Raw genomic sequence first — 27677 nt, forward strand, 5'->3', positions numbered from 1 at the left:
CAATAGATGCACAAGTCAATCACTTCTTAGAGCATTTGACTTGCTTGTTCTGGAAAAATGACTACATGAGACAGAGTCTACTGTGATGAATTTAAATAAAAATAAGCTTGGTTTTAGAAGGCAGAGTGGCATTAGACAGAAAGAGAATATATATAATTCTAACATTAAAATTCTAAGATTGAGGTTCATGACATTGTATTCAATAAGTACATTATTAATACAAATGTTAAGATAAGTACACATTCCTTTGACTTGATTATAATGGTAAAACTTGGGTGATCATCTCTAGATATTTCATTTGAAATACATTGATAGGGGTTAGATACTATTTACCCAAGATTTTGACCTCATCTTAGGAAGAAACATGATATAATTGATTATTAATAATTCATTACTTTGTAAGCATTGTGTAATTAATAGATGAATAATTGGCATATATTACTTGATGGCTATTATTTCTATAGTGTTTATGCAGGCATAGACTATGACTCAGCTTGAAAGGTCAACTCTACTAGACAAGTGTGGACTCTGGGTCATACACATGACAATTTAGATGCCACCAAGCAGAATTTAATTTTCTACTGGATAGTGAATTAGAAGGAGGAAAGGTATATACATGAAAAAATATGAAACACAGACATTAAGAGCCAAGCTCTTGAGTCCACTTTATCTCCTCTGGGCTGGGGCATTATGGAGGTGGTGTCTGCTAGCACTGCACCTCGAGTGACCTTGAGCAAGTCACTTTCAATTCTCTGAGCTTTTGTTTTCATACTAGTAAAATGGGACTATTGAATCTTTTCTTTCCTGGTTAGACATGAGAATGAAATTAGAGGGAAAAAAAAAACCCAAACAAAAACACAACGAAAAACTTTGCAAAATATCTAAACATCTAGTGTACCTATTGTAAGGTTAAGGGCTAAGTGAATTTCTCTTGCTGTTGCTACTGTGTATCCACCTCTACTCACTTGCTCTGTGTATGCTCTCCTTCCCCCTCTTTGAGAAAGATCTGCTGCATCTCCAATTTTTGGCTACCTCTATCATCACAGTAGTGCATCATCATAGCCGTGCTGTGATTCCTCCCCAAGAACCAGTGCTTAGTGCTAGACCTCTTAACAAATTCTTAGTTTGAGAAAGTAGGCAGGGAGAACTTGAGTGCTACACAAAGACTTGGGCAGCTCTCCCTCTAGTGGAAATTTCTGGAATTGCCCCTAATTACTGCCCTATTGATTGAAGAGCAAGGACCCATGATAAAAATAAATGGGATAGCTAGTGGATACAGGTTTTCTTTAAAGAAAATACCCGGTTAAAAAAAATGAATGTATTAAACATACACAACAAGTTACTAAGAGGCCATAATCTATAAATTGCAACAAAACTAGTCATCTAAGTGTCTGGAATTTCCAGTTTCTCATGGACCAATGAACCGTTTTATTTAATGGGGAATTTGAGGCAAATTCTGAATGTGAGGTAAAAATACAGAATTAGCGATTATATGTGCAGCTGTATATTCATTTTCCCACAACAACAGTAAAAGAATTGTAATGTGAATGGCCATTGCAGTCTGATTTAACTACACTCAGCATTCTTTTTCCCTTTAAAATTGTATTGATAGTTGTTAATGTTGGCATCATATCCTCTTACAAGGATTCATACATTCTCCACAGGGCTTTGTTTTGAAGGCAGGTATGTATGGCAGAGAGAAACTAATTATCAAGAGGTTAAACAGCTTTGCTGGTGTCACCTAGGATATTTTGCTGGAAATTTTAGTTGTTTCACTCCTAGGAGTCTCCTTGTGGTAAAATAAACTGCATGGATATGACAATATCCATCTGCATACCCTGTTTTGAATCTTCAAATCAAGAGCCTCAATTACAGACCTGTTTACTTGCTTTTGCAGATTGGAATAAAAATGATTAAAATAGAGCTCTGAACATTTTTTAGTGACTTTCTTTGCTCCATTATAATTGTTTTGGAAAGCTTAAATATTAAAGCATTTTCTGCCAAGAAGACGAAATGAAGTAATAATTTGTGAACCTTCCAGAGATCTGAATCAAGGTGGTAGAGATGAGACACTAAGGAAACACTCTTTTATATTTTCCATGTATTTTTCTGAAACAAACTTCACCAACTGAAGAATTTCACCATTTGGGAGAAAACAGCATTTCCCTGCCTGTGGTGCGTCTGTTCACACTTGTAATGAATCAGAGAGACACGGTGATGGAATCACCTGTGAGAGAACACAGTCTATATGGAAAACACTTTTCACTGACGCCCTGTGGGGGCTCTGCTTACAGAGCTGCCACTGGAATTGTGAATAGACCAGGTCCGGAGGGCTCTGTGGGCTGAATGCTGGGTTGATGAGGTCAAGCTCATAGACTAGCCTCCTCTGTGGACTACTCAGTTCCACCATGTCACCTACTTGGCTATAGCATCTATCTTTGCCAGCTGCATCGAAGATGCATATCTCCAGCTATTTTCCAAACACAGACGGCTGTTCAACATGCAAACAGTTCTGGAAGTAGAATAGGTTTTTACCATATCTTTGTGGCAGCAATGTAACTTATACTTATGACTCTTGATGGCACTTGAAAATTCAGTCATGTGTGACCTTTTACCCACTATTCCATTTTTGTGATCCTCTGACATCTCTCTGTGCTTCCTATTTAGTCAAGATTTTGGTCCCTTAATACCGGCATTCCACCAGACTTCATAGGCCTTGAATTTCACTCTATACTTTGCAGTTGCTTTCACTAGTACCAAATCTAAAAATAAATGTACTATATCCTATGCCACCCATTCTTTTCCTGCAGGTGAACTGCTAAGAATGGAAACCCAATAAAAACAAATCAAACCCCCTTGTTAGAATCCAGTAGTGGTCTAATGATCTTTAGATATAAAGCTATGATACCTTAATTCATGGGAATGGATTTCTCCTAATGTGTTTTGTGGCAAAAAAAAAATATTTGGCATCATATGGGCCTTCATAATTCTTGGCATTATACCCTTTGTCTATCTTATGGGAAAACTCCTTTAGGCCTCTTGAAATAGGTCATGGTGCAATCATGTATTGTGAATATTAAAAGTGGGGAAAAATTAAAAGAATGATATTTAGAAATTGTATTTCCCCCTAGTTGCTGAATTTCTGTTCTCTGGTTGTTGACTACCTTATTTATAAATGCTCCTTCCCTGATGCCTAAAGCAAGGGAAGAAGAAACAAAGGGACCATAGATCTATCAAGCCAAATGCATGTGGTTCAGACAGTATTCAACAAGAAGTAATTTCTCGGCATGCTTTCAAGGTCTGTTCTGATAAAGCTAATTCTAATGGCAGTTAAATGTCACAAATTGATGTTGGGCATAGATGTTGTGACTCAAGAGAAAATATTTTGGTTGTCTTAAATATCAACCATGCCCCATAGTTTATAGGCAAAACTAGCCTGCTAAGATTAGAAATGTAGCTTGAGCTTGCAATGATCTAGATCATATAACAGACCGGGTAGAGGAGTAACCTGGAGGAGTTTAGGAAAGAAATGAAAAAAAAAAAAAACCACCTTTTTTTCCTATCAGGATGGTAATTACAGTTTAAGATAATTTTGCTAAGTCAAATTTGTTAATCCAAAGCCAATTACTGTTCTGCTACTTCACATACTACTTGAGGAGCTCATCATAAAAGTCCATTTGAACCAGGGTAGTGAAAAAATGACATTAGAAAAAAATTGGAAGCCATGCAATTAGCAGGAAAATACTTGCTTAACTTGCACAAGGCCATGGGTTTGCTCTGCTAAACCACACAATAATTATGAAAAAGAAACCATGGAGTTCTTAGGCTATACACTCCTTTGACAATCTAATGAAGTGTAGTATAAAATCTCCCCAGAAAAGTATGCCTATGTGAATAGGCACATTATTTTGCCAACAATCTAAAGCCTATTAGAGCACCTTTCCCTTGAGTGCCCTTGAACCCTAGTTCAATAACCCTTCATGTAAAGAAAGTGAAACTTTGAAGTATGGTAGTTATTACTTCTGAGCATTGCATTTGGCTCTAAGCTTCCTGTCAACTGAGGTTAAAGGATTAAACATACTGGGTTACAGAGTTCTTAATATCTGAAAAAGGAAACAGACCAGCTTACAGAATTATAAGCAAAACATCATTTTAGAATGGAAGTACTTACCCATTTTTATGATATGGTTTATAAAGGATAATCAGGTAATATAAAAGGACACAGCATCATTGATGGAATTCTTGAAAAACAATAGGGATTCAGAAGTGTAATAGCTATGCTAGTTGTATTGAATAGCATACTAAGTTATCTTTTGCATCTATTTCTAATACTTCTGGAAAGGGAGATTTTACTGTATTTATTTAGTATTAGATTTATCCACCCAAAATTATTTGATTAAAGCTGACATTAATATCCTTATGAGCACTTAACACCTAAGCAACAAGGGAGGCCTAAGGGTATATAGAGAAAGCAACCTAGGTTTAAGTGTCTGATATTAATAGGTCATACCATGGGAAAATGATATTTACATGTCATTTTATATAATATAAAACAATATAAAATAATGTATTATATATAATATATATTTATATTAGCAAGTAATCACTTTAGGTGCCTAATGCTTTCAACCTCAGCATTGCTTTCTCAACAACAAGTAAATAACATAGTGACTATTGCCACAATTATAGGTATAGATAATATATGGTAGGGGTTAAGAATACATAGAGTCTCCGGTCAGAGACTGATTTCTTACCATTTATTACCTCTGTGTCCTTGGGTAAGGTCTTCTTAACTGAATCTCAGGGTTTTCATCTGTAAAGTATCATTATAAGTGTTAATTCCAGGATCGGGCCTGGTCTTGGCAGGGGTCTCTTAGAAACACTAGTTTTATAAGATTCCTACCAAAGAATCATTCAGAATTAATTGAAACTGGCATATCAGTGTCACGCTAGCGCTAGCAGTCTAGGTTCATATTATCTCACAGAGGAAAGATTTGCTGGTTAATAGGAGCAATTCACCTATCAGGCCACTCTACTGGAGCTAGGATCTGGGGGACCTAGCTGGGCAGCCACGAGATAACTATATAGGCATGTGTGGAGTGCTAGAGAACCTTGTGGAGAAGCTTATCTAACAGATTTCTACCTAGAATTTGCTGTGGAGGATAGGAAAATACCTAAGGACACAGACCTAGTACACTATCTCTACTTGCTAACATCTAAGTAAGATGCTAGGGTATCGTATAAAGTCACTAGGAAGATTGAATAAAGCCATCTCTACAAAGCTCTGGCTCACCGAAAGTTCCCTGTTCATGATGGCAGTGATTACTTCTCTCACTGTTTCTGTGAATGATGTTCCCTACATCTCATGTCTTTTCCTGTTTTCTTTCAGTGGATGGCTGCATTGACTGGTCAGTGGATCTCAAGACGTACATGGCTTTGGCAGGCGAACCTGTCAGAGTGAAATGTGCCCTTTTCTACAGTTACATTCGCACCAATTATAGCATGGCCCAGAGTACTGGGCTCAGACTCATGTGGTACAAAAACAAAGGTGATTTGGAAGAGCCTATCATCTTTTCGGAGGTCAGGATGAGCAAAGAGGAAGATTCAATATGGTTTCACTCAGCTGAGGCACAAGACAGTGGATTCTACACTTGTGTTTTAAGGTAAGTGTCATTTGAAAATATTGGTCTACCACATGCCTTGCAGTCTTTTGTTTGGTAATGTTATATTGGAATGTTTGCGGTATAACTCAGGTTATGTAGCAGCAGCTGAAGAACTTTTATAAACTGTTTCAATGAGCTACTGAAACCACATACAAAATTCTTATCAGATTCTCATAACTCAGGACTCCTATTTACTGCATGTGTTTCTTTAATTTAGGACATTGTGTGACTCATTTCTTTCCTAACTTCACCACCCCTGCTCCAGGGTCTTATGGTAACAATTATTTCACCACAGAGCCAATTGACTCAATGATCTTGGTGCCTGGCTAGGAAGCTGACCTCACATATCATTTAGGGCCAAGGTCTTGCTGCCTCTCTTGTTGATGGAAAGTAGCTTCAAATGCTGCCCAGAGACCTCACAGCAAATAAGCTATACAATTTGCAAAATGAACTTCATTCTACTCTGTCTAAATGTTCAGCATAAAACTCAATAAACACTTGGTCATTGTGAAGTTCCAAGTCCTGTATCCTGAAGATTTAACAGATCTAATTCTTGCCAGAAATTTACAATGAGAAGCAAATTGTTTTGTCGTAGGGACTCCACAATATGATCTTCTCTGCAGCCCAGCATCACAACCTAGGTAGGATCTAGCACAGCAGATAGAGACTGCATTAGGTATTAAAGAGAGCTGAGATGGCCTTTAACTCACCTTTCAATTCTGCCATTTTGAGAATCACTGGTCTTATTCACCAGGGACCAGCACTCTGCTATTTGATTTTAACTTCTTGGAAATACAGACCCTTCCTATTTTTGTCTCCTGTGTAAAGCTATGTCACTTCTTCATCAAAAGCTCTCAGAGCTCCCTAGTGAGTCCTCATTGTTCTAAAGGCCAAGAGAACAAGGTAGTGTATAAATAGAGAAAACTCCTGAAGCCTTAGAATCACTTTTGTGCACATGTCCAGGGGAGTACTGAGAGGAACAAATGAAGAGGTTAGTTTCTTTTGAAGGCAGGAAGAATCCCCATGGTCATGGCAGAAGCAGCAATCATTATCACTATATCCTTAGTGATAGCCAACAGATTCTACTTGTGCAGCTCTTGGCAAATCTGAGAAATAGGTGTCATTCACTTTTAAAGACTGACATTATATTTTCCAAGATGTCACTACTCTTTGCTTGCTGGCCCCTTATTAATTCTTACCACTACTAAAGCCTGCCAGTCAAAAGGAGTTCTTTTTCCTCATAATTTACTTACTTCTTTTCTGTCTGTTTGTATAAATTTATAGTTTCTTTACAAATCTTTATTCCACTATACAAAAGTTATAGACTGAATTAATGAACAAGTCATTGCTTACCGCCTCTACTATACACGTCTTCAGTTTTAATATCTCCTTTCCCCTTCTCCCACTCTAGATCCTAACTCTTAGCACAGTTAACAGCTTGTTATATGTATCACATATATTTCCCATGTCTTAATCTCATAAGCATATTTACACAGAGACATTCCTGTTATGTTTCTTTTTTTTTTTTTTAGCAAAGTGAAGGTATATATATTAAAATTTCTCTGAATTTCCTTTTGTTTATTAAAATAAATAGTGGAAAGTTAACTGTTTCTTTGTAGGTAGATAACGTTCAATGCTACAAAATATTCTATGATGCCAAAACTTAATCATTTTCTTACTGAAAAAAAATATCCTTTGCAGAAATTTATCCTAATAGGGGATGCTATAATTAAAATCTACTTGTTTTAAAGTAAATATTTGGATAAATTTTAGATTAACAGAATGGTTGCAAATGTAGCATGGCATTTATATTTCCTACACTCCTATTACTGTGATATAGTTATTACAATCAATGAGCTAGTGAAATAATGTAACAATGGCACATTATTATAAACTAAAGATCATACTCTATATTTCCTCAACTTTTTTTACAGCTCTTTTTTTTCTGTTTCAGGATATCATCCAGATATTGCATTCTATTTAGTTGTCACGTTTCTCTCTCTTTTTTGTTTATTTTGGTGTTTTGAGACATGGTCTCACTATGTAGCCTTGTCTGTCCTAGAACTCATTCTATAGACCAGGCTGGCTTTGAACTCATAGAGATCAGCCTGCCTCTATCTCCTGACTGCTGAAGTTAAAGGCACATGCCACCATGCCTGGCTTGGTTGACATGTCTTTTAAAGATTTTTGACTGTGGAAGTTCCTTGGGTTATCTTGGGTTTTTGTTTGTTTGTTTGTTTATTGTTTTTGTATTTTGATAAGTTTTAAAACTTAAGATAAACTGTTTAGATATGTTTTAGAACACTCCCCAATCGAGATTTATCTAGTATTTTCTCATAGTAAGACTGGGATAACAATTTTTGGAAAGGAAGACTATAGACATAAAGTGCCACCCTCACCAAATTCTATCAAGGTTATAAATGATCAACATGAAATGACTATTGATGTTGACTTTGATCACCTGATTTGAAGTACTATTTGTCTTTCTTTACTGTAAAACAACTCTCTCTTCCTTTCTTAAGTCTCCTGGAACTAGCTGTATATGTTAGGCTGACCTTGAACCTGTAGCATTTCTGCCTCAGCCTCCCAAATGCTGGGATTATAGGCTTGTGCCATCACACAATGCTTCTTAGTATAATCTTTGGAAGAAAGTTATTATTTGCAGTTCATCCTTCAAAGTTGGAAATGATATTCCATATCCTTCATGACAGAATATTTCTATTTGCATAAATTACAATTTTCCCATAGGAGATTTCTCTCTCCTCTCCAATTTATATATACAGTGAATTTTTTTTTTATCCGTATGGACCCATGGATATTTATGTTATGCAATACAATTCTACTTTTTTTTATTTGTTGAAATCTTACATTTGGAATTGGGAGCTCTTTCAATTAGCTCATGTGTTCTTTTGATATAAGCCCATCATTGCTGCGTAGTTTTTCTTTCTATCATCATTTCCTTACATTATTGAAAGATGCTCCAGACTTATCATATATATATATATATATATATATATATATATATATATATATATATATATATATACTGCCCTAGACTGAGAATTACCTATTTTCTTAAGAGCTCTTTGTAATAGAGTCTACACTAGACTAGAGGAAAGGGGCCAGTATTTGAATTCTAGGTATAATCACTACTAGGTTGTTGCTACTTGTATCTTTTCACCTCAAAATGTATTAGCTCTTAAACAAAGCCATGTACTTTGGCTTTGTTTTTTGCTGTATTTGATATTAAATCCAAGGTTTTCTATTTTCTAGGCAAGTGCTTCGCCACTGAGCTACATCCTTTGCCTACACATTGTGCTATTTCATTCATAATTCTCTAGATGCTGAATAAACACTCTAAAAATCCTAGAACTTTTTGGTGTCCCTATATATTTCCCACAGTGGTCTCCTGTTTCTATTTCACATCAGACTGGCTTTCATTATAACTTTTGTAGATACCATCTGAGTCAGTGATTCTCATCTTTCAGCTACACCAGTAGCAGAGACTTGGACTTTAGTGTCTTCTTTCATTTGTGCCTCAGGCCTTAGGGAGCAAAGGTACAGGTAGAACTTTGCAAAATAGCCCTCCTATGTCCCTTGGTAAGGCTCACCAAAGTTTGGGAACCATCATTCCTTAGTAAGTAATCACTCAGTCGTATCAACTCAGAGAAGCAGGAATTTATATTCTAGGACAAATTGTAATCACACTTAAGTACTCCCCCCCCCCAAGTTCTCTCTCTCTCTCTCTCTCTCTCTCTCTCTCTCTCACACACACACACACACACACACACACACACACACAAATACTCATGAAAACCCTGTAGTAAAATCCATCACTGCATATGCTAATGTAAAATTCAATAAAAATATTAATGTTATAATATATAACATTGGCATAGCTAGCTGTGGGTGGTAGATAATAATTTTTTTCTATCTAGTAGTAACCACTCACTTCAAATATGTTCCAAGTGAGAAAATCAGTCAATATAGATAAACATATGAAATATTTAGTAATGTCCTCTACTCATCTGAATCACAGCAAGGTATTTACTATTTGTGACCTCTCAGTAACTAGTTGCTCATTTTAACGTCTTTATTGTTCAATCTCAGAATATAGATAAACTAATAACAGAGGAATAGTAGAGGACTGAAGCATATTTTGGCAAGCATTGCTAATTAAAAAATAATTCCTGACTTTTCTCTTCTAGTCCTTTCAATTAAGGTTTTTAAATGCTGTACAAAAAGATGAAATCTATATTATTTGACAAAATCCACCATATCACTCTCACAAATTGTGCATAAGAGGTGACTTAATCTGTAGATAAAGATGTAATTCAATAATTCCAGAGTGAATTTGTGCATATTGAAATGAATGAGTGAACATAAATGAGTATCTATAGAAATCTTCAGGATTTAGGGTAGCCATAACTAGATGCAGATAATCAGTTGGCCGTGGAATCCCACCATAATAGATATTGTGCACTAAATACACAGTATAAGGAAGGAACCCATTTTTTAAATGGGACTATAATTTGGATATTTTGTTCTTTAATAATCAAGGAAATAAATTAGTTTCAAAACCTTAATGTATCACAAATTTTTTCCAGATAATCTCTTACTGTATTTATTCAGCCAGAAAACATGACACTTGTATTGCTTATCCAAATGTGATTTATCAAGTCATATTTGAAGTTATACTAGCACGTCACACCATTTGAAAAGTTGAAGAGACTATAACTATTTGACATAAAAAATATAACATATTGTTAACTCTTGAATAATTGTAATCAGTACAGGACAACTCAGTATATTGTCTTTTGTATTTCTGAGTATGTTTGAAATAGTCCACAATATAAAAGAAGAAATAAATATAAGTATACAGTAAATTTACCTGATTTTTGTTTGTAAATTATACTGATCTATAAAATGCTATATAGTGTATGAGTACATTTTTATATTTCAGTCTAAAATATTCAGTGAGTATATATCATACTATTCACATTATGCAATATAGCAAGGAAAGATATGTTTCATAAAAAGTGATTTCCTAGTCTATCTCAGACACTAAGAAATCGTTTTTATCACCTTCTACCCTCATTCCTTTCTCTCTACCATGGTTACCAAGAGATTTTCAAGGACATTGAACATTTCTCATAATTCAATTCCAGCCTAACTATTGATCCTTGAAAAGTTAAGTGTCAACAAGTCAGTTGCCTGGGTAGCAATTTCCAGAAGAGCAGATAGTTTCTTGTTGGAAAAATGAAAGCTTGAATCTTACAGAATTAATTGACCCCCAGAAAAGTTCAAGATTGTACAGCAGGGTCTTGAGACAGTAGCAATATCTTATTTGGTCTGTGTAGGATGAAAGGAAATAAAATTAGCTATTTGGGGCCTATTTTATGTTACAGGTGGGAGCCCTTGCTTTAATTATTTTTGATACTAATTATGTATAAATGATTATATATCTGACTGACAAAATTATTTTTCGACATTCAAAGTTTGATAATGTGCTTGTTTATACAAATTATATATAACTTAAAATAGCAAATACATGGCAATTGTACTTTGTTTTCCCCATTAACAGCAATTTAGATATGCTGCAGCTTAGGAAATATTACCAGACTTTTATACCTTAGCTGTATAACTCAGAAATATAACCACTCTATTGTATAATACTAATGAAATTCAGCTCTATTCAGTTTATTGAACAGAAGTATATGCTTATTTTTTAGTGAGTTATCAGGACTTTTGTTTTATAAAAATTAATGGATTATATTCTATAACTATGAATGAGAATTGATTCCACATTGCCATTGGTAAGCTGACTAAGACTGGTGTATGTATATACTTTTTTAGTTTCATGCCTTGTATCGTAACACAATCTTTACAGATTTTCTGTTCTATACTTATTTTGTAAGGATTAAGGTTTTACCCTATTCTGTGCACTGAAACTGAAAACCTCCTTAGGAACAAGAAGGTAACAAAATAAGCATAGCAGACCACCTGAAATATAAAGTATAAAAATATAAAGTAGCAAACTGCATCATTATCTCATTTTATGTGTTCTCCTCTCTTGCTACCATACCCTACTTTTCTATACCCCGTTTCCAATAGTCTATTGATGCCACCAAGACACTGAGGTAACTATCTCACATGTTTGCACTGTCTCTCTTTTCCCACACAGAATATTTAAATATAGTGATCAATTGCTATAATCATTTATACAATTTATACCACCTTCATTCTCTTTACCCTTTATCCCTCCATCTTATTTGCTTGTGAAAATTACAGCCCTGTTTAAGCCTACACATTCATCTATACTGTGCCTCTTTTCTTGCTGCTGATCTTGACTGAAGGGAAGTATGATAACATCTACTGATTTTAATTTAAGTGAATTATCATGAACTTCAAATGGATCCTTAATGCTTCTCAGTGGTCTTACTATGTATTCTTAGTTCAGTCTTCCATCTGCTTAAATGACTATTTTATATTTTCTTGCCTTCCTCATTGTTTCCCATCTCACTGAAGAAAATTAATCAGTTAGGAAAGAACTTCAGCTCTGTCTACCTGTCTACTAGCTTCTGTATCTACCTAATCTCCATATAGCCTATTACCATAGATAGATTACTAAGGCTCTTTACTTCATTTATCCCTGTTTGTCTACTCAAATATATCATCTGACTGATTTTCTTGTATTTTCCTGTATCATGGAATTTTAAACACACACACACACACACACACACACACACACACACACACACAATCTATAAACACACTAATCAGTATTCATACCATTAAAAATTCATACCATTAAAAAAAAATCCTTTGGCCAGGCGGTGGTGGTGCACGCCTTTAATCCCAGCACTCGGGAGGCAGAGGCAGGCGGATCTCTGTGAGTTCGAGGCCAGCCTGGGCTACCAAGTGAGTTCCAGGAAAGGTGCAAAGCTACACAAGAGAAACCCTGTCTCAGAAAAAAAAAAAAATCCTTGCAACTCCATTGCCTGCCATAGTTACCAATTTCATGGTCACTTGAGGAACAAAACTACTTCAAAGAGCAATAGTATCACAGATGTTTGCAGATGTCCAAACCAACAGACTGCATAGTTAAATGTGTGTAATTCCTTGTATAATAAATTATAACTTCATAAAACATATAAGAATGTGAGTTGTCTGTACCCATAATTTTTAAAGATTCACCACTTATGAAAACTGCTCTCATCAAAGTCTCCAGTTACCTCAACAACACCTACCACAATGACCAAGTTACTTTTAAGTCCTCTGATTACTTGATCTGTCAGTGTATTTGGCATACCTGATCTTCCATTTCTTTTTGACAGCATTCTTTACCCTAACTTTAGATATCACATGGAATTGTCTTCTCCTTAGTAAATTTTGTCATTCTTCCTTAAATTCTTTTCTTGGCACTTCTTATTTTTCCTATATTGGTCAGTATTTCCATGTTTTCTGACCTTTAAAAAGAGATCATGGAATCTGAGTTTTTGACCAGAATTTTCCAATTTCTAAGTTCATGAGAGGCCTACACTCTTCAAATAACATATATTAATGTTTACATATAGCTTTGCTTTGCAAACTCAGAGGAGGTTCTAATACCAACAGTAACCTAAACAGTGACGGTGTAATCTTAGATCAGAGATGGAGATTTTTATATGAAATATTATGTAATATTGGAGCAGAAGAAGGAACATTCTCATGGCAGAATAATAGATTAGGAAAAATTCCTCATGTTCTCCAGAATATATTTGAACATTTACTAATAAAATCAAATGTTGCCTCAGTGCACGCATTCAGGAACTAACCTCTGTTTATTTGCTACAGTAGCTATTGGAATCTCTAGGCAAGGTACTTTGGTTAATATAGGAGTCTTTACTGCTAAGCATAGTACATTAAAATAGTATTTTGTGCCGGGCGGTGGTGGCACATGCCTTTAATCCCAGCACTTGGGAGGCAAAGGCAGGAAGATCTCTGTGAGTTCGAGGCCAGTCTGGTCTCCAAAGTGAGTTCCAGGAAAGGCTCAAAGCTACACAGAGAAACCCTGTCTCGAAAAACAAAACAAAAAAAAATGGTATTTTGCAAAGAAATTTCTACTGCTATAGATCTGTGTTTCTTCTCAAACTTCCTTCCCAATAGTGAAGAAAACTGAAAATGTCATATAAGTCTAGTCTCAGGCATGGAGAGTAATTTCCGTGAACATATCCATTAACTAAGGGAAAAAATAGTGAGTTTCTGAGAAAGGTATGGGCCAGCTAGCACTCATATGCAGTTCTAACACTGTGATGTTTTATCTTTTGCTACCAGCATTATTACCTTGATTCTGTAGTTTGAGTCTCTGTACTTAAGTTGCTTGAGTTTGTATCCTGGGGTGACTACTTATATTCTTTGTGGCCATGAACAGTTTCAGGTTAAACAGTAGACTCACGGGTTCCAAACTATGAACTGTAGATTATGATTTCAATATTATCCTATGGACTGACAAATACTAATTGCTGTGTCTTGCTTTTCTCCAATGGAAAACAAAGACTTGTTTATTCAACAGACATTTTCAACACACATGTTAGATATTGAGTATTTATATTTCACAACATTGATGTAAGTGCCTCTTCTAATGAGCTTACATTTTAAATTATGAGAAACACACATTATAAAAAAAATACTCCCCTCAAATGCAATGGGTAATGTTTATGGTGAACCTAAAAAAGATCATGCTACAGAAGCACATTGGAGACTGCTTTCATTTAGGTGGCCAGGGCAGCTTCTCAGAGAAAGTGATGCTTAAGATGAAATCTGAAGGAATAGAAGGAGTCAGTCTTTTGAAATTGTTGGGGATAGAGTGTTACAGTCAACAAAACATAAATAGAAAGTTCATGGAATGGAGACAGGCTTCTTTTTGTTTGTTCATGTGCTTGCTATTTTGTTCTTTGGAAACAGGCTTCTTATATTCAAGAAATATAGAAAGAGGACTGTTCACACACACTGATTGCTGAGATCTCTAGGGACCAAACCAGGAGCAGCTAGAGAGCAGCCATATTTTGAGGTGGAAGATAGTGGAAAGGTACTGAGGTTGTGGTAGTGAACACACACAATGATAAAATGAAAAGAAAATACAGTGTGCAAAGGACACAGTTTGGAGTACAGAGCATGTGCGTGGCAGAGGAATAGATGGAAGGTGAAAGGAAGATTGACAGCCTCAGAAAAAAGGATACTAGACTCAGTTCCTAGTAGAGTTTTGTCAAAAACTTCTGCAATGAAATGTATAAAGCCTCAAAGAAAGAAGTCGTTGAAAATACTAATAAAAAGATGTGATTGGATCAGCAGAATAAATACTATTAAAAATTACCATATTACTAAAAGTGCTATACTAATTTAGTACAATTTCCATCAAAATTTCTATAACATTCCTCACAGGAATGTTTAAAATAATCCAAAACTCATATGGAAACACAGAAGACCCAAAACAGTAGAAGACACTTAAGCAAAAAGAGTACTGTTGTAGACTACAATATCTGACTTCAAACTATACACAGACTCATAGAAACAAAACCAGCATGCACAAAACAGACACATAGATGAAGCAAATAAAACAGAATATTCAGAAATAAGACCAAGCAGACACAACCATCTGACTCTTGATAAAGCTGTGGAATATAGCGGAGGAAAATCCTCTTTAACAATAGGTACTTGGAAAACTAGATATTTATATGTATAGAAATATTAGAGTCTCATCTCTACCCTATGTAAAAATCAGGTCAAAATGAATCAAACACTGTAATGTAAAATCTACATATTTGAAGCTAGTGGAAATCTTATAGATAATGCTTCAAGATCTGGGAATAGACAAGGACTGTCTGAACAGGATTCTAACAGCTCAAGGAGTAAGAGCAACTGTTGACAAATGGGGCTTCATGAAATAAAAAAAAAGCTTTTGTTTACTGAGAAATACATTCAAAAGAATAGATAGAAAGCCCATAGAATGATGCCTTTGTTAAATACTTACCTGATAGATGGTTAATATGGAAAATACGTAAAGAATTGCAAAAATTATATTAAAAATTCAAATTACCTTGTAAGTCAGTGCTAATGGCAAATAAGTATTTGAAAAAAAAGTATTCCATACTTAGCCATCAGAAAAATATAAATCAAAACTATATTGAAGTTCCTCCTTACCCTAGCCTAGGTGACTATCATCAAGACAATAAACAATAGCAAATGCTAATGAAGATAGGGTCAGAGACAGGAAGGGAGCCCTTAGTCATTGCTGGTGTGGATATAAATTATTTCAGCCACTTGGAAATCAGCATGAAAGTCCTTATCTAAAAATACACATTTTGTATGATCCAGCTATACCAATTTGAGGCATATAACCCAAATGATCAGGTACTTATAAAGATTAAAGAGACTTTCCCAGTGACTTAGGCAACTGAAACTTGGGCAGATGTTTCAGATTTCAGAGCTCATGCACAAATCAGTTTGCTCTACTCTCTTCTCATTTATAACCCACTCATTGTAGGAACCTATCTTTCTGTATCATAACAAATGAGGTTCAATTACTTATGTTAATCTCTGCCTGCATTGGGCTCTGTGGTCCTGTTTGCAGTTCCCTCAGTGCACAGTATGGTCTGGAGATGAATGCAGACTCTTACTGATTAAAAATGAACAACAGAGGGCAGTAGAATAGAGATAATAAGTTCATGAAAAGTAAGGATCAAGTCCAAAAAGAATCCGTTCTTTTTTTATAAAATCAGGAAAACGGTGGTCATTTTGTAGTTTCTAAACTTTATACAAAGTGCTTTAAAATTGCTTTTCACAAAAGAGAGATTGAGGATATTTGTAGGAGATATGTCCTTAAATGACTACCTTCATTCTCTCTCTCTCTCTCTCTCTCTCTCTCTCTCTCTCTCTCTCTCTCTCTCTCTCTCTCTCTCTCTCTCCCCCTCTCCCTCTCTCCCTCTCCTCCCCCTCCCTCCCTCCCTCCTTCCCTCCCTTCCTCCCTCCCCCTCCCCCTCCCCCACCTCTCTCTCAAAGTCTCATTTTGTCTCCAAGCTGACTGGCTTGGAACTCACTATGTAGACCAGGCTGGCCTTGAGCTAACAGAGATCCACCTGCTCCTGCTTCTGAAGTATTGGGATTAAAGGCATGTGCTTTATTTTTGACCATTTACTCTAACCCCCGAATATCCAAGGTATAAGATACACAATTAATTCAAGAAAGATATTCATTAGCATATTGCATGGTGGTGGAATGAATATAAACATAGGTCACAAGTATATATTTTAGGTTTGTCTAAGAACTCATTGCATGAAACTTTCCTTCACCTCAAAGTTGAACTGTTTCATAACTCATATATGATAACTCACTCATTCCTAACTGCAGTTGTTTATTTTTAATAAAAGGTATGTTTTCAGTCAAGACCATTTTAGCTGTTAGGCATCAATTACATAAGAAGCAACTATTTTTAAAGTGTCTTCTATGTAAAAGGTACTAAAGTGAGCAAAAGGATATGAAAAGGTTTCTAATGTCTAATAGATTAAAATAAATGGGACATGCCTAAAATAAAAACTGTAATCAAGCAAGAACAATTCAGAAGACAGGTTCTTATGTGATTTGACAAGGAAGTAAGTCTCAGGAAACCTAGTCCAGCAACTAAAAACATTTAAATGTTTGCATATTTAAGTATTTCCTGTGTTGCATAAAACATCAAGCTACAAACAAGAAAAAGTGGTTTGTTTTATTCTTTTTTTTAAACTTTGCGTCTTACATTCTATAGCTGCACTAAACATCTCTCATTACTTCTCAGTCTGATTTGGAACTAAGACTCTTTCTAAAATGCATTCTTTGTAAGTTTTTCCTCTTTTTGACCTCTTCTTTCCTCTCCACCTCATATATACATATATATATATATTTGTGTGTGATATTATTTATTACTTATTTTTATTTTTTTATTAAAATATTACACATTATTTTTATTACTCATTACTTATTTTAAATTTTTTGTTTACTTGTGAGTTTGAGTGTGCCTGCATCTGAATCTGTGTGAGTGTATATGCACATATGTGGGGAGTTGCTCACAACAACTGGAAGAGAGTGTGAGAACCCTTGGAGCCATTGTGATCTCCAAGACATGATTGCTGAAACTCAAATTCAGGTCTTCAGGAATAGTAGCAAGCACTTTCAACAGCTGAGTCATCTCTCCAGGTTGATATATGTAGTACTTATAAGTATCCCTTTCCAGTGTAATTTGTTCAAATTCCTATTTTTCCTTGCAATGTCTCAGTTTTTCCAGCTATTACTCTCATTTTTATGATAAACATCCAATTACTGTTTTGCTATATCAAGTAGACTACTAGAGAAATGAAAAGATAGTCATTGACTTGCAAAGTTATGGTATCTGAGATGATTTATCGTGGTTAAAACTGATAAAAATAGTCAAGGTTTTCACAGGTAACTGTAACAATGCTCAAGAGCAAGAAGATAGTGAAGCATGGCCATGTGCAGGAGAAAACAAGTTTGGCTGGGACATGGGCTTTTCAAGGTCTTTATTCTAAATGTAAAGCACACAATAATTAACCTTTATTTAATGGAAGCTTCATATAGAGAGTTGGAGCTAATTATTTTAAGAAATTGACCAATTCTTAGAAAAGATGCTAAACAAAATTACAACTTGACTTTTTTTTTAAAGGCAAACCACAGCCTCATTTATTCAATAATGGGGAAGGCCTTATATACCCTCCTCCCAGCACCCAAGCTGTGTCCCAAACTGGTGGCATTGTGTGCTTGTTCCTCATTGACTGGGCATGATCTGGACTTTGACAGCACCTGTTGCTAGGTCCTTGGCTCATAAGGAAGTACATTATGTGCATGCCTTGGCAACTTGTTTGAGCCAATTTTCTTGACCCTATGGGCCTGTCCTATTACAATTTCCTTTAGCTGCAAGCAGTATTCCTTATCTTGCAAAGTTCAGCAGTACTTACTTTTGTGTCCTGTTTGACCCATTAGGACAGCATACTGCCAGCAATCAAGGCAAGGGCATTTTCTTACTCAGTAGCTAAGTTTTGGCACAAAGTAAACTGCATGCAGAGTTTTCTTCAATACCCATCATTTTCTTTGAAGTAGATTGGTGTTGCCAAGAGCAAACATGTCTTATCATATCTATATCCTCCTATAGACAGAAGTTTTCCAATGTCCCATTGGTCACGCAGCTGGTCGGTCCCATATAAACACACAGAGGCCCACATTAATTACAAACTGTATGGCCTACAGCTCAGACTTCTTGCTAGATAGCTCTTTCATCCTAAATTAACCCATTTCTATTAATTTATGTGTTCCGAATTTCCTGCTTCATGGAAAAATATGCCAGAGACTCCAAGCCTATAGGCTGAAGATGGGTGCCCCAACATTGCAGAGGAACTTTGGGTGATTGTCCAGGCAGCCAGATGTCTCTGTCATTTCTAAAATTTTGGAAGTTGCTTACAATGTACTTCCTATTTACTCAGGTAATCTTATATCCTTTTGGGGTCTTTGATGGAGTGGAAAACTTGATAGTTATAATTTTCTTTAACTACAGTAAAATGTAAATTAGATATGAAAGTTTAGACTCACAAATATAGAATTGATGATAGAATGTTTCTTTAATTTTACCAAATACAAATAGACTAGATATTGTAACTAATTTTTGCTTGATAACTGTTTTGTTATATATACTTTTTACTATGTTAAAACCTTCCTTTTTGATTAGACAGAAAAGGGGAAGTGTTGTGGGATATCTTCATGTATGCTGTGAATATGTGTTGTTCTAATCGGTTGGTAAATAAAGTTGTTTGGCCAATGATGAGGCTGAATATGGTTAGGTGGTACATTCAAACTGAAGATGGAGATGAAGAAAGATGGAGTGAAGAGAGATACCAGTCCACCACCCAAGGATAACTTGACTTGTAATTAGGCAATAGAGCATGTTTATAACAGATGACAGCTCCATGTAAAAAAATATGTATTTAATGGAGGTAAATTCCCTTTTATGACCCAACCCTCATTAAAGAAAGCAATGTGCTCACCTCAGTATTGTTAATCAGAGCATATATTCCAACACATATTCCTAAGGATGGGGACCAACTTGCATAGAGTTGACCTTAACCTCTACAGTGCATAATGGTTTCCCTTGGCAAGATAAGATGGTTGCTATTTGATAAGTATGTTCTAGATCTATTACTATGAAATAACAAAAAGTCAGAGGGTGATGTACATGTCAACCCTGAGGTGCTGAATGCATTAAAATAAAACCAAGGCTAATATGGAACTATGCATACTCAATTCTAGGCCAGATCACAGTCTTCCCATGTAAGGCAATATGCTTACTTGTATGTAAAGAGATATTAAATGAATGTTTGTGTTTTTAGAGCCATTATCTGATTTGCTCTTGATACCCTTCCCTTGACTCCCCTTAAGGAAAGGACTTTGTTCATGCTTTGTAGTCACTTTCTTCTTACTCTCAGAGAGGAAATATCTCCCTTTTTAACTGAATCTAAAGCTTATTCCAGAGCCTCTTCACACAGTATATACACATAAAGTGGAGTTTCCATAAATGTCATTTGTTGACAGGCTGAAACTCTCAGATCACTAAAGTCTGGATATATTTAAGTTACTCACATGAATCATTTTTTTCCTTAATTTTTTTTCTGTATACCAGACTGGCTTCTAATTTGCTCTGTAGTTAAGAATAACCTTGTGAACTTTTGATCCAGCTCTCAAGACCTTCCTAGTGCTGGGAATGCAGATGTGGGATATCACATTCAGTTTCTGAAGTACTGAGACTCAAACCTAGGGTCTCCTGCATACTGTACTCTACTAATTGAGCTACATGGCAAGCCACTTAAAATCTTTGTAAAACTTACTATACAACATGGCGCACAGAATCAGCTAAGCAGTGCTCATAGGGACTCACAGACTGAAGTGACAATCACAGAGCCGGTATGAGTCTGATCTAGGACTTCTGTATGTTATGGTTGTGTTGCTTGGTGTTCTTGTGGGACTTGTAGTGGGAGTAGGGGTTGTCTTTGACTCTTTTGTCTGCTCTTGGGACCCTTTTGATTCTACTAGTTGCTTGGTTGCCTTGTACAGCCTTAATATGAAGGGATATGCCTAGTCTTATTGGAACTTCTTAGGCTATATTTGGTTGATATCCCTGGGAGGCCTGCTCTTTTCTGAAGGGAGAAGGAGGAGCAGTAGATCTGGGGAAAAGGTAAGGTGGAGGGACCTGGGAGAAGTGGAAGGAGGAGAAACTGTGCTTGGAATATAATGCAGGAGAGAAGAATAAACTTTTTAAAATTCTTGAAAAAAAACTTCAACAATAGTTGGTTTTATTATAAATTTTCATGCATATTTCTTGTTGATCCTTCCCCTGTATTCCCTTCCCTCTCCTGTATTCTTCGAGTCCCCTCCTGTTTTTGCCAATGCAAATAAAATGAAGGGAATATTTATATGGGGAAGATGTAAAGAATGATGCTGGTTAAACCAGTTCTTTTTTTTAAAAAAATAACAGAATAAAAAGACCACATAAAAGCCTAATTTGTATTTAGAGGCATTTAGGAATGTTTCTGTATAGTAAGTAATGTTTCTGTGTGTATACCTAGTCCAACTTCTTGTTTTGTTTTATTTTATTTATTTTTTTGAGACAGGGTTTCTCTGTGTAACACCCTGGCTGTCCTGGAACTGGCTTTATAAACCAGGAAAACCTCGAATTCATAGAGTTCCACCTGCCTCTGCCTCCCAAGTAAGTGCTGGGATTAAAGGCATGTGCCACCACTACCCGGCTAGTCCAACTTTTGGTATTTATCCCACATGATGCAAAACAAAAATGGAAAGGTGTTGTTGTTTTTAAGTGGAATATACTTTAAGGTTTTCTTTTCCACTATTTAGAGCCACCTCTAGGTAATTTTGTCTTCTCAGTGTATAGATGGCTCTTAAGAAAGTTGGTGGTCAACAAAGGGGATTTCTGTAATCATGGTCTGTGAAAACTGTTACTTCTGAAGGAAAGTCCAGTAGAGCTAAGACAGATGGGAAATTAACTGTTCTAGACAAGGGCATGAAATCTCCTCCCTTTTCCTCATTTTCAGCAATGTATTTCAAGAATGTTTTGCATTGTTTATTTTGTATTTTGTGTGCATTCAAATATGTGCACATATGGAGTCAGAAGACAATTGACAGGAGTTGGTTGCATTTTTCCACCATGTGGATCACAGGATAGAACTTGGATTTTTAGGCTTGATAGCAAGTCCCTTTACCCATTGAGCCATCTCTTTGGCCTAGCAGTAGTGTATTTAAAGGCTTCTTTGTTTTTAGCTACCTTTATCACTAAGTTTCCAGTCTTACCACCTCTGTGATGTTTATAGAAGGTACTCAAATGACATACTCAGAATTAATTTTGGTTGTCATTTTTCTTTGTTCTGTTTTGTTAGTATTTTTAATTTATTTTGTTGAGACAAGGTCTTTCTGTATAGCCCAGCATGGGCTTGAACTCAGTGTGTAGCATAGGCTATCTTCATAATTGTGTGTGTTACCTCACTTCACCTTCCCAAATGCTAAGATCTCAGGCATGTGACACCATACTTTCCACTTTACAGTGTAAAATAAATAAGGTATACAATATAAGATTTCAGGAAGTTTTTTTTTTATTTTTCCCCAATCCATACAAACATAAAACCCATCTCCAAAGAAGTAGACATTTTTACTAGAAAAAAAATAAGTTATAACACTATTGAGGCTTGTGGTTAGTGTCCTTCTTATGATGCCCTTCCTAGCCTGACACCCTTCCTAACCTCTATCACCAAGCCCTGTTCTAGAATTCTTCTGCTACCTCAAAACAGAGTTTCCTTTTGGCTGGGCCCTGTCTCAGATGAGTCAGCCATCTGAAACAATCCATTCTTTGCCCTCACCCCAACCCCTAAATACTCTGAAACAGGTCACCCTTCAGAAACCCTCCTTATCTGTCCTTGCTCCTTCTTTTTTTTTTTTTTTTTTGTTTTGTTTTTTGTTTTTTGTTTTTTGTTTTTTGTTTTTGAGACAGGGTTTCTCTGTGTAGCTTTGCACCTTTCCTGGAACTCGCTCTGTAGCTCAGGCTGGCCTCAAACTCGTAGAGACCAGCCTGGCTCTGCCTCCCGAGTGCTGGGATTAAAGGTATGTGCCACCACCACCCGGCTAGGACCTGCTTATTCTAACACATAAGCCTAACACAAGCGCCCCCTTGATTTCCTGTTACTTAGTCACACAGTCATTCCCCCAAACCCCAAGGAAGAAACAACCTTTCCAAATTTACCTGTGTCAATAAATCCATGTTTTTCTTTCTTTCTTGAGAAGAGGGGAAAAATAATTCTACTACTTTTACAAAACAGACATATGTAAGAAGAGCTATCTGCTTGGCCTTCCTCAGTTCTGCAGGATCCTGTACTACATTGTCTCTCATCCCTTAGACTCACTCTCCCTTTGCAAAATGGCTTTTAAAGGCTTTTAAAAGCACAAGTCGCAGGGCGGTTGTGGTGTACGCCTTTAATCCCAGCACTCGGGAGATAGAACCAGGCGGATCTCTGTGAGTTCGAGGCCAGCCTGGGCTACCAAGTGAGTTCTAGGAAAGGCACAAAGCTACACAGGGAAACCCTGTCTCGGAAAACAACAACAACAACAAAAACCCACAAGTCTGCAACCACAAGTATATGTATCTAAGCAGCACTTTAGAGGCATTTTGTTTATACAAAAAACAAATGACCTTGTCATATGAATCTTAAATTTTAATAATCCAATAACCATGCCTCAGTACTTTAGGGGATCTCATTCTTTCACATATTTTCTTACATTTCAAGCTTGTTTCTGCTACCTCCTTCTGAATGGCTTTCCCTTGTTCCATGTCTCAAGCTTGGTTCACTACTTCCCTTCACAGCCTAGAGTCCTTGCAGAAGTGTTCCACATTCCTTAACCTACTCTGCCTCCACCCCGAGTGTGCTTGAATATTCAAAGTCAATGCCAGGCGTAATGGACATTGCTGGGCTGCTCCAAGCTCTGTGACCCTGCCTTGATTCTTTACCCATTCTCTCCTTTAAGTACTTGCCTGATAGGTTCCTAACTCGGGTTGATTTTGCCCTCTAGTGGACATGTGGCTATATCCAATAGGAAATTCTGGTTGTCACAATTGAAGGAGTAGGGAGAGGGTCATTCAGATAAGTAGAGACTAGGAGTTCCACTGGACAACCTAAAATGCACAAGAATCTTTAACTTACAACAAAGAATGATCCAAATCCAGGTATCAGGTACACTGAGATTAGGAAACCCTGTAATACAGGATAAACAAGCCCAAAAGGTGTTTGGAAAATCGCAGGCTGGGGATCTGGCCCCTTATCCTGATTGTGACTGCACCATCACCAATAACAGACAACCTGAAGTCACATATATGCTCCTGTGGGTGTTTCATGGCTACAACAGCTTCTCATTCTCTAGGTCTGTAGTGCATAGAGAATAGGCAAGGATTTAGTCTGGTCCAGGTGCAGTCTTTCCTCTTCCTCCCACCTGTGAATTAAAATACACACACAGTTAATTTCAACATACCTTATAGCCACAAGAGAGGAAGGAGAAGACCAACCTCCTCCCCACCCTTTACTCCCCCAACTCCCACCTTCCTCCAGAGTCACCTCCCACTGGGACAGGGATCTGTTGTACTTTACATTTCTGAATATACCCAGAGAGCCTTTAAAATTCACATTCTCCTTCTTTTAGTGCACTGCTGAGTTGGAAGGAAGAATCCCACCAGTTAGCACTGTGCTTTGGCTGATAGAGACCATCAAACCCTCTGTGTACTATCAGTTGCTGACTTACCTTGGAGCAGTGGCATGACTTTCTTGTTCAGAGCTGTCTCTGGTTCAGCACACTGAGGACTAGGGAAGAGTTCCCTGTTAAAGGGCTGCATAATCATAGAAAACCTTGCTTGTACCTGGTGCTGACATCCTCCATAGTCTTTCAGAATTCTCATAGGGGTGGCAAATCTCTGCCAAGTTAATTTGAGTCAAGCATAAACCCAAGGTTAACCCATCTCCAGCTTCATTTGATGGCTTTATTGTATTATTTCTCTCTCAGAACGTGAGCCTCCTATCCAGTTCATTCCTGTGAACAACTAGCTGAGGCTTGACCTGTTTCTGGTAATAGAATTCCCTCAGAACATAGGCATTCCACCCAGTTCATTCCTGGAGACTTGGGATAAAGGAATCCTCACTGCTCAGTCTCTGCCTCTTCAACTCCCCTGCCAATTCCATTATGTTCTCTAATGGTGCGCTGTTTTGAAGCTACATTTCTGAGCCAGGCATGGTAATATACACCTACAATCTCAACACTTAGGAAGTGGAGGCAGGAGGATCTAGAGTCAGTCATCATTGGCTACGAAGTAAATTTGAGACCAGTCTGGGCTAGATGGGACCTTGTTGTTGTTGTTTTTAAGAAAAATCAAGCTATAAAAGAAAAATGTCCTGATATGAGAATGATTTAGTTGCTCAGAACAGAAACCTACTTTTTAGCTTAAAGAGAAGGGATCTAGGTAAAATGGAATCTGTGTAACACAACTGCAGAGAAATAAAAGGTAGCTGAGTTCTCTGTAGTCAGCTGATCAACTCCTCTGTGTCTCTTTCTATTTGTCAGCTCCCTGGAGTTTCTAGTATCCCTCTAAAGCTGTTTGCTACCTTTGCCAGGGCCAAGGATGGGCTGTGGCTCCAGAATCATTAGCTATGACCCCAACTTCTAGTGATCCATCACAGGTTCTTTACCCAATCCCACCCTAACTATAGAATCTACCTCTCTTCAGAACCTCCACTCTGAGAATCAGTCTGGGTCAAACAATCCCTCTAGCTCTATCACTTAAGGGTTAGGTGTATGGAAAGGGAGGGAGGGATTTTGTATATTTAGCTATCTAGGTCGACCAGACACTAGGGAGGGCATACACATATGCATACCAAACACACACAACACACACACACACACACACACAGAGAGAGAGAGAGAGAGAGAGAGAGAGAGAGAGAGAGAGAGAGAGAGAGAGAGAGAGAGAGAAGCTATTCTGGGGTTGTGAATGATGCTAGGGATCTAGAATACAGCAGATATAATCAAAATTTCTGTCTCCCCACACCATTTCTACTGTCTCAGTATTTCACACCAAGATTTATCCCATATTCTTGCCCCCCATTCCCCTTCCCCAATTCTACCCAGTACCTTCCACCCACCTCCCCCCCAAAAAATGATTTTCCATTGGTTTGTTTCTGTTCTATTTCACATTCCAAATTCACTAAGGGTTTTGCAGCCAGATTCCCTTCCCACAGTGGAAGCAGCTTTCCCTCCTTGAAAAATTCACAGCTTTACACCAAGGGCAGTCCCAATCCCCAGGCCTGCGGAATGCCGAAGATCTCTTGTCTTTCTGCAGTTCTTGATGGATCCCCATATCAGACAGCTGACTCATCTCAGAGGCCACATAGTAGGGATGTATCTGAGGAGCTCTGTCTGTGTTTGTTATTTGGGATGTGGTAGGTATGGCTGGGAAGGGGCTTTCATATGAATATGTGAATGAGGCAGGGAGTTGGACAGTAATGGGTTCAGAGGAGGATGTGGATCTAAGACTCAGGGACTGGGAGAGAGGGCACATAGATGTCTCCTTGGATTTGAGATCTCCTACTCTCTGCCTTTTCAAAGGATAATTTTTCCAGTTCATGACTTCAAGAAGCTTTAGGAAACTTCCATTGGGCTCCTTTGAGGCCTCTTCAGGGGCAGATAGTGTCTCTGCCAGGGCAGCTGCTGTCATCTCTGCTTTATCTTCTCTTCTTCCTGTAGCAACAGCCATCAACTCTGCCAAGTCTTCTTTTGCAGCCGCCCATTGTATTCCTGTCCCTGCTCTTCTGACAACAGCAGAAGGAATGGGCACAGCTGGTTTTACTGCAGTGGGAAGAGACCTCAGCTCCTGGGGAGAAGTGGATAGGGTTGAGATATGTTCTGGGAACACGGTACTCACATAGGGGTGGGATGGGCAGGGACTAGGTGACAATCTTACTGCCTGAATGATCTTCAGTCTCAGCAGGTCTCGCTCCCTCTGCACCTCTGCCAGTTTGGCCCGGGCCAGTTGAAGCTGGCTAGCTACCTCCCTCCGCTCCATTTGTTGTGGGTGAGTGAGCTGCCCCAGGTCTGATGGCAAGGAGAGTGTAGACACCTTCTGCATACTAGATAAGTCTTGTAGCCACTGTACCCCGTGCCCCTGTAAACAGCCTTGCCTGTGAGCAAAACGTACAGCCAAGGCCAGGGTGCCCCAGGCACAGGCTTCCCGAGCCTCGATAGGCACCTCTCTGTCCTCCAGGATGACTTTGAGCTTATCTTCCACTTCCTCCCAGGACAGGGATAGGTTTTCAAGGTAGAAATCAGGGCCTTTGTCATGCTTGGCCATTTGCTCATTGATGAAGGATGACACCTTGCTATGCCGGAACCCACTACCAAGATCCTCAGGATTCAAGGCCATGCTGGCTGAGTGCCTAATGGGATTTCCTGGCCCTGAGAGATTAAATCAACCTGTTGTCCCTGCTCCTGTAGTCCCTTGGTGTTAGTATGTCTCCTCTCCTTCAGTGTTTTATCAGCCCTTTGTTCTTTCTGGCTCTCCCCTCCCCACCCATCTCCTCCCCTCCCCTCCCCTCTGGTCTTCTGACACCCTTTTCGCTCTTCCTTCCCTTCCCCTCCCCCACCAGGTTCTCTAGCCCCACCCATCAACTATTCTGTCATTATGGTTCCTGATAACATTCTTGAAGGGAATTCTCAACTGACCTCACCTTTCCAGCCAATGATCAGAGAAGGTCCAAGTCCACCATAACTGCCTACTCGCCATAGGGTCCACCTAATACCCCTGCCAAGGTTTGCCTATCATGCCTCAAGAGAAAGAATAAGCTCAACCTCATCAGCCTGTCTCTCTCCAAGAACTTAAGGGAAAGGATATCTTCAGAG

The 27677-nt window shown here is 37.7% G+C and overlaps 2 protein-coding genes across 2 annotated transcripts in view; one reads left to right on the top strand and one right to left on the bottom strand.

Moving 5' to 3' along the window:
* Positions 1–27677, top strand: part of Il1rapl2 (interleukin 1 receptor accessory protein like 2) — a 1202523-nt gene that overhangs the window by 611042 nt on the left and 563804 nt on the right. Inside the window, exon 3 of the mRNA XM_028894663.2 lies at positions 5390–5663. Coding sequence (XP_028750496.1) covers positions 5390–5663 — 274 coding nt within the window. The remainder of the gene's footprint in view (positions 1–5389; positions 5664–27677) is intronic.
* Positions 25967–27344, bottom strand: Tex13a (testis expressed 13A). The gene is made up of 2 exons (XM_028894664.2): positions 26743–27344; positions 25967–26652 (listed from the first exon to the last, which is right to left on the bottom strand). The coding sequence occupies exons 1-2, from the start codon at positions 27199–27201 to the stop codon at positions 25987–25989; spliced, it is 1125 nt and encodes a 374-aa protein (XP_028750497.1). The 5' UTR covers positions 27202–27344; the 3' UTR covers positions 25967–25986.

Source organism: Peromyscus leucopus, chromosome X (assembly GCF_004664715.2).
Source record: "Peromyscus leucopus breed LL Stock chromosome X, UCI_PerLeu_2.1, whole genome shotgun sequence".
Classification (NCBI taxonomy): domain Eukaryota; kingdom Metazoa; phylum Chordata; class Mammalia; order Rodentia; family Cricetidae; genus Peromyscus; species Peromyscus leucopus.

What these genes read in the sequence shown, in the direction of transcription:
- Tex13a (XM_028894664.2), bottom strand. Translation starts at nt 27,201, where the DNA reads ATGGCCTTGAATCCTGAGGATCTTGGTAGTGGGTTCCGGCATAGCAAG. An exon ending in GACTGAAGATCATTCAGGCA is followed by an intron (nt 26,653 to 26,742) that starts GTAAGATTGTCA and finishes ACTTCTCCCCAG; the next exon opens with GAGCTGAGGTCTCTTCCCAC.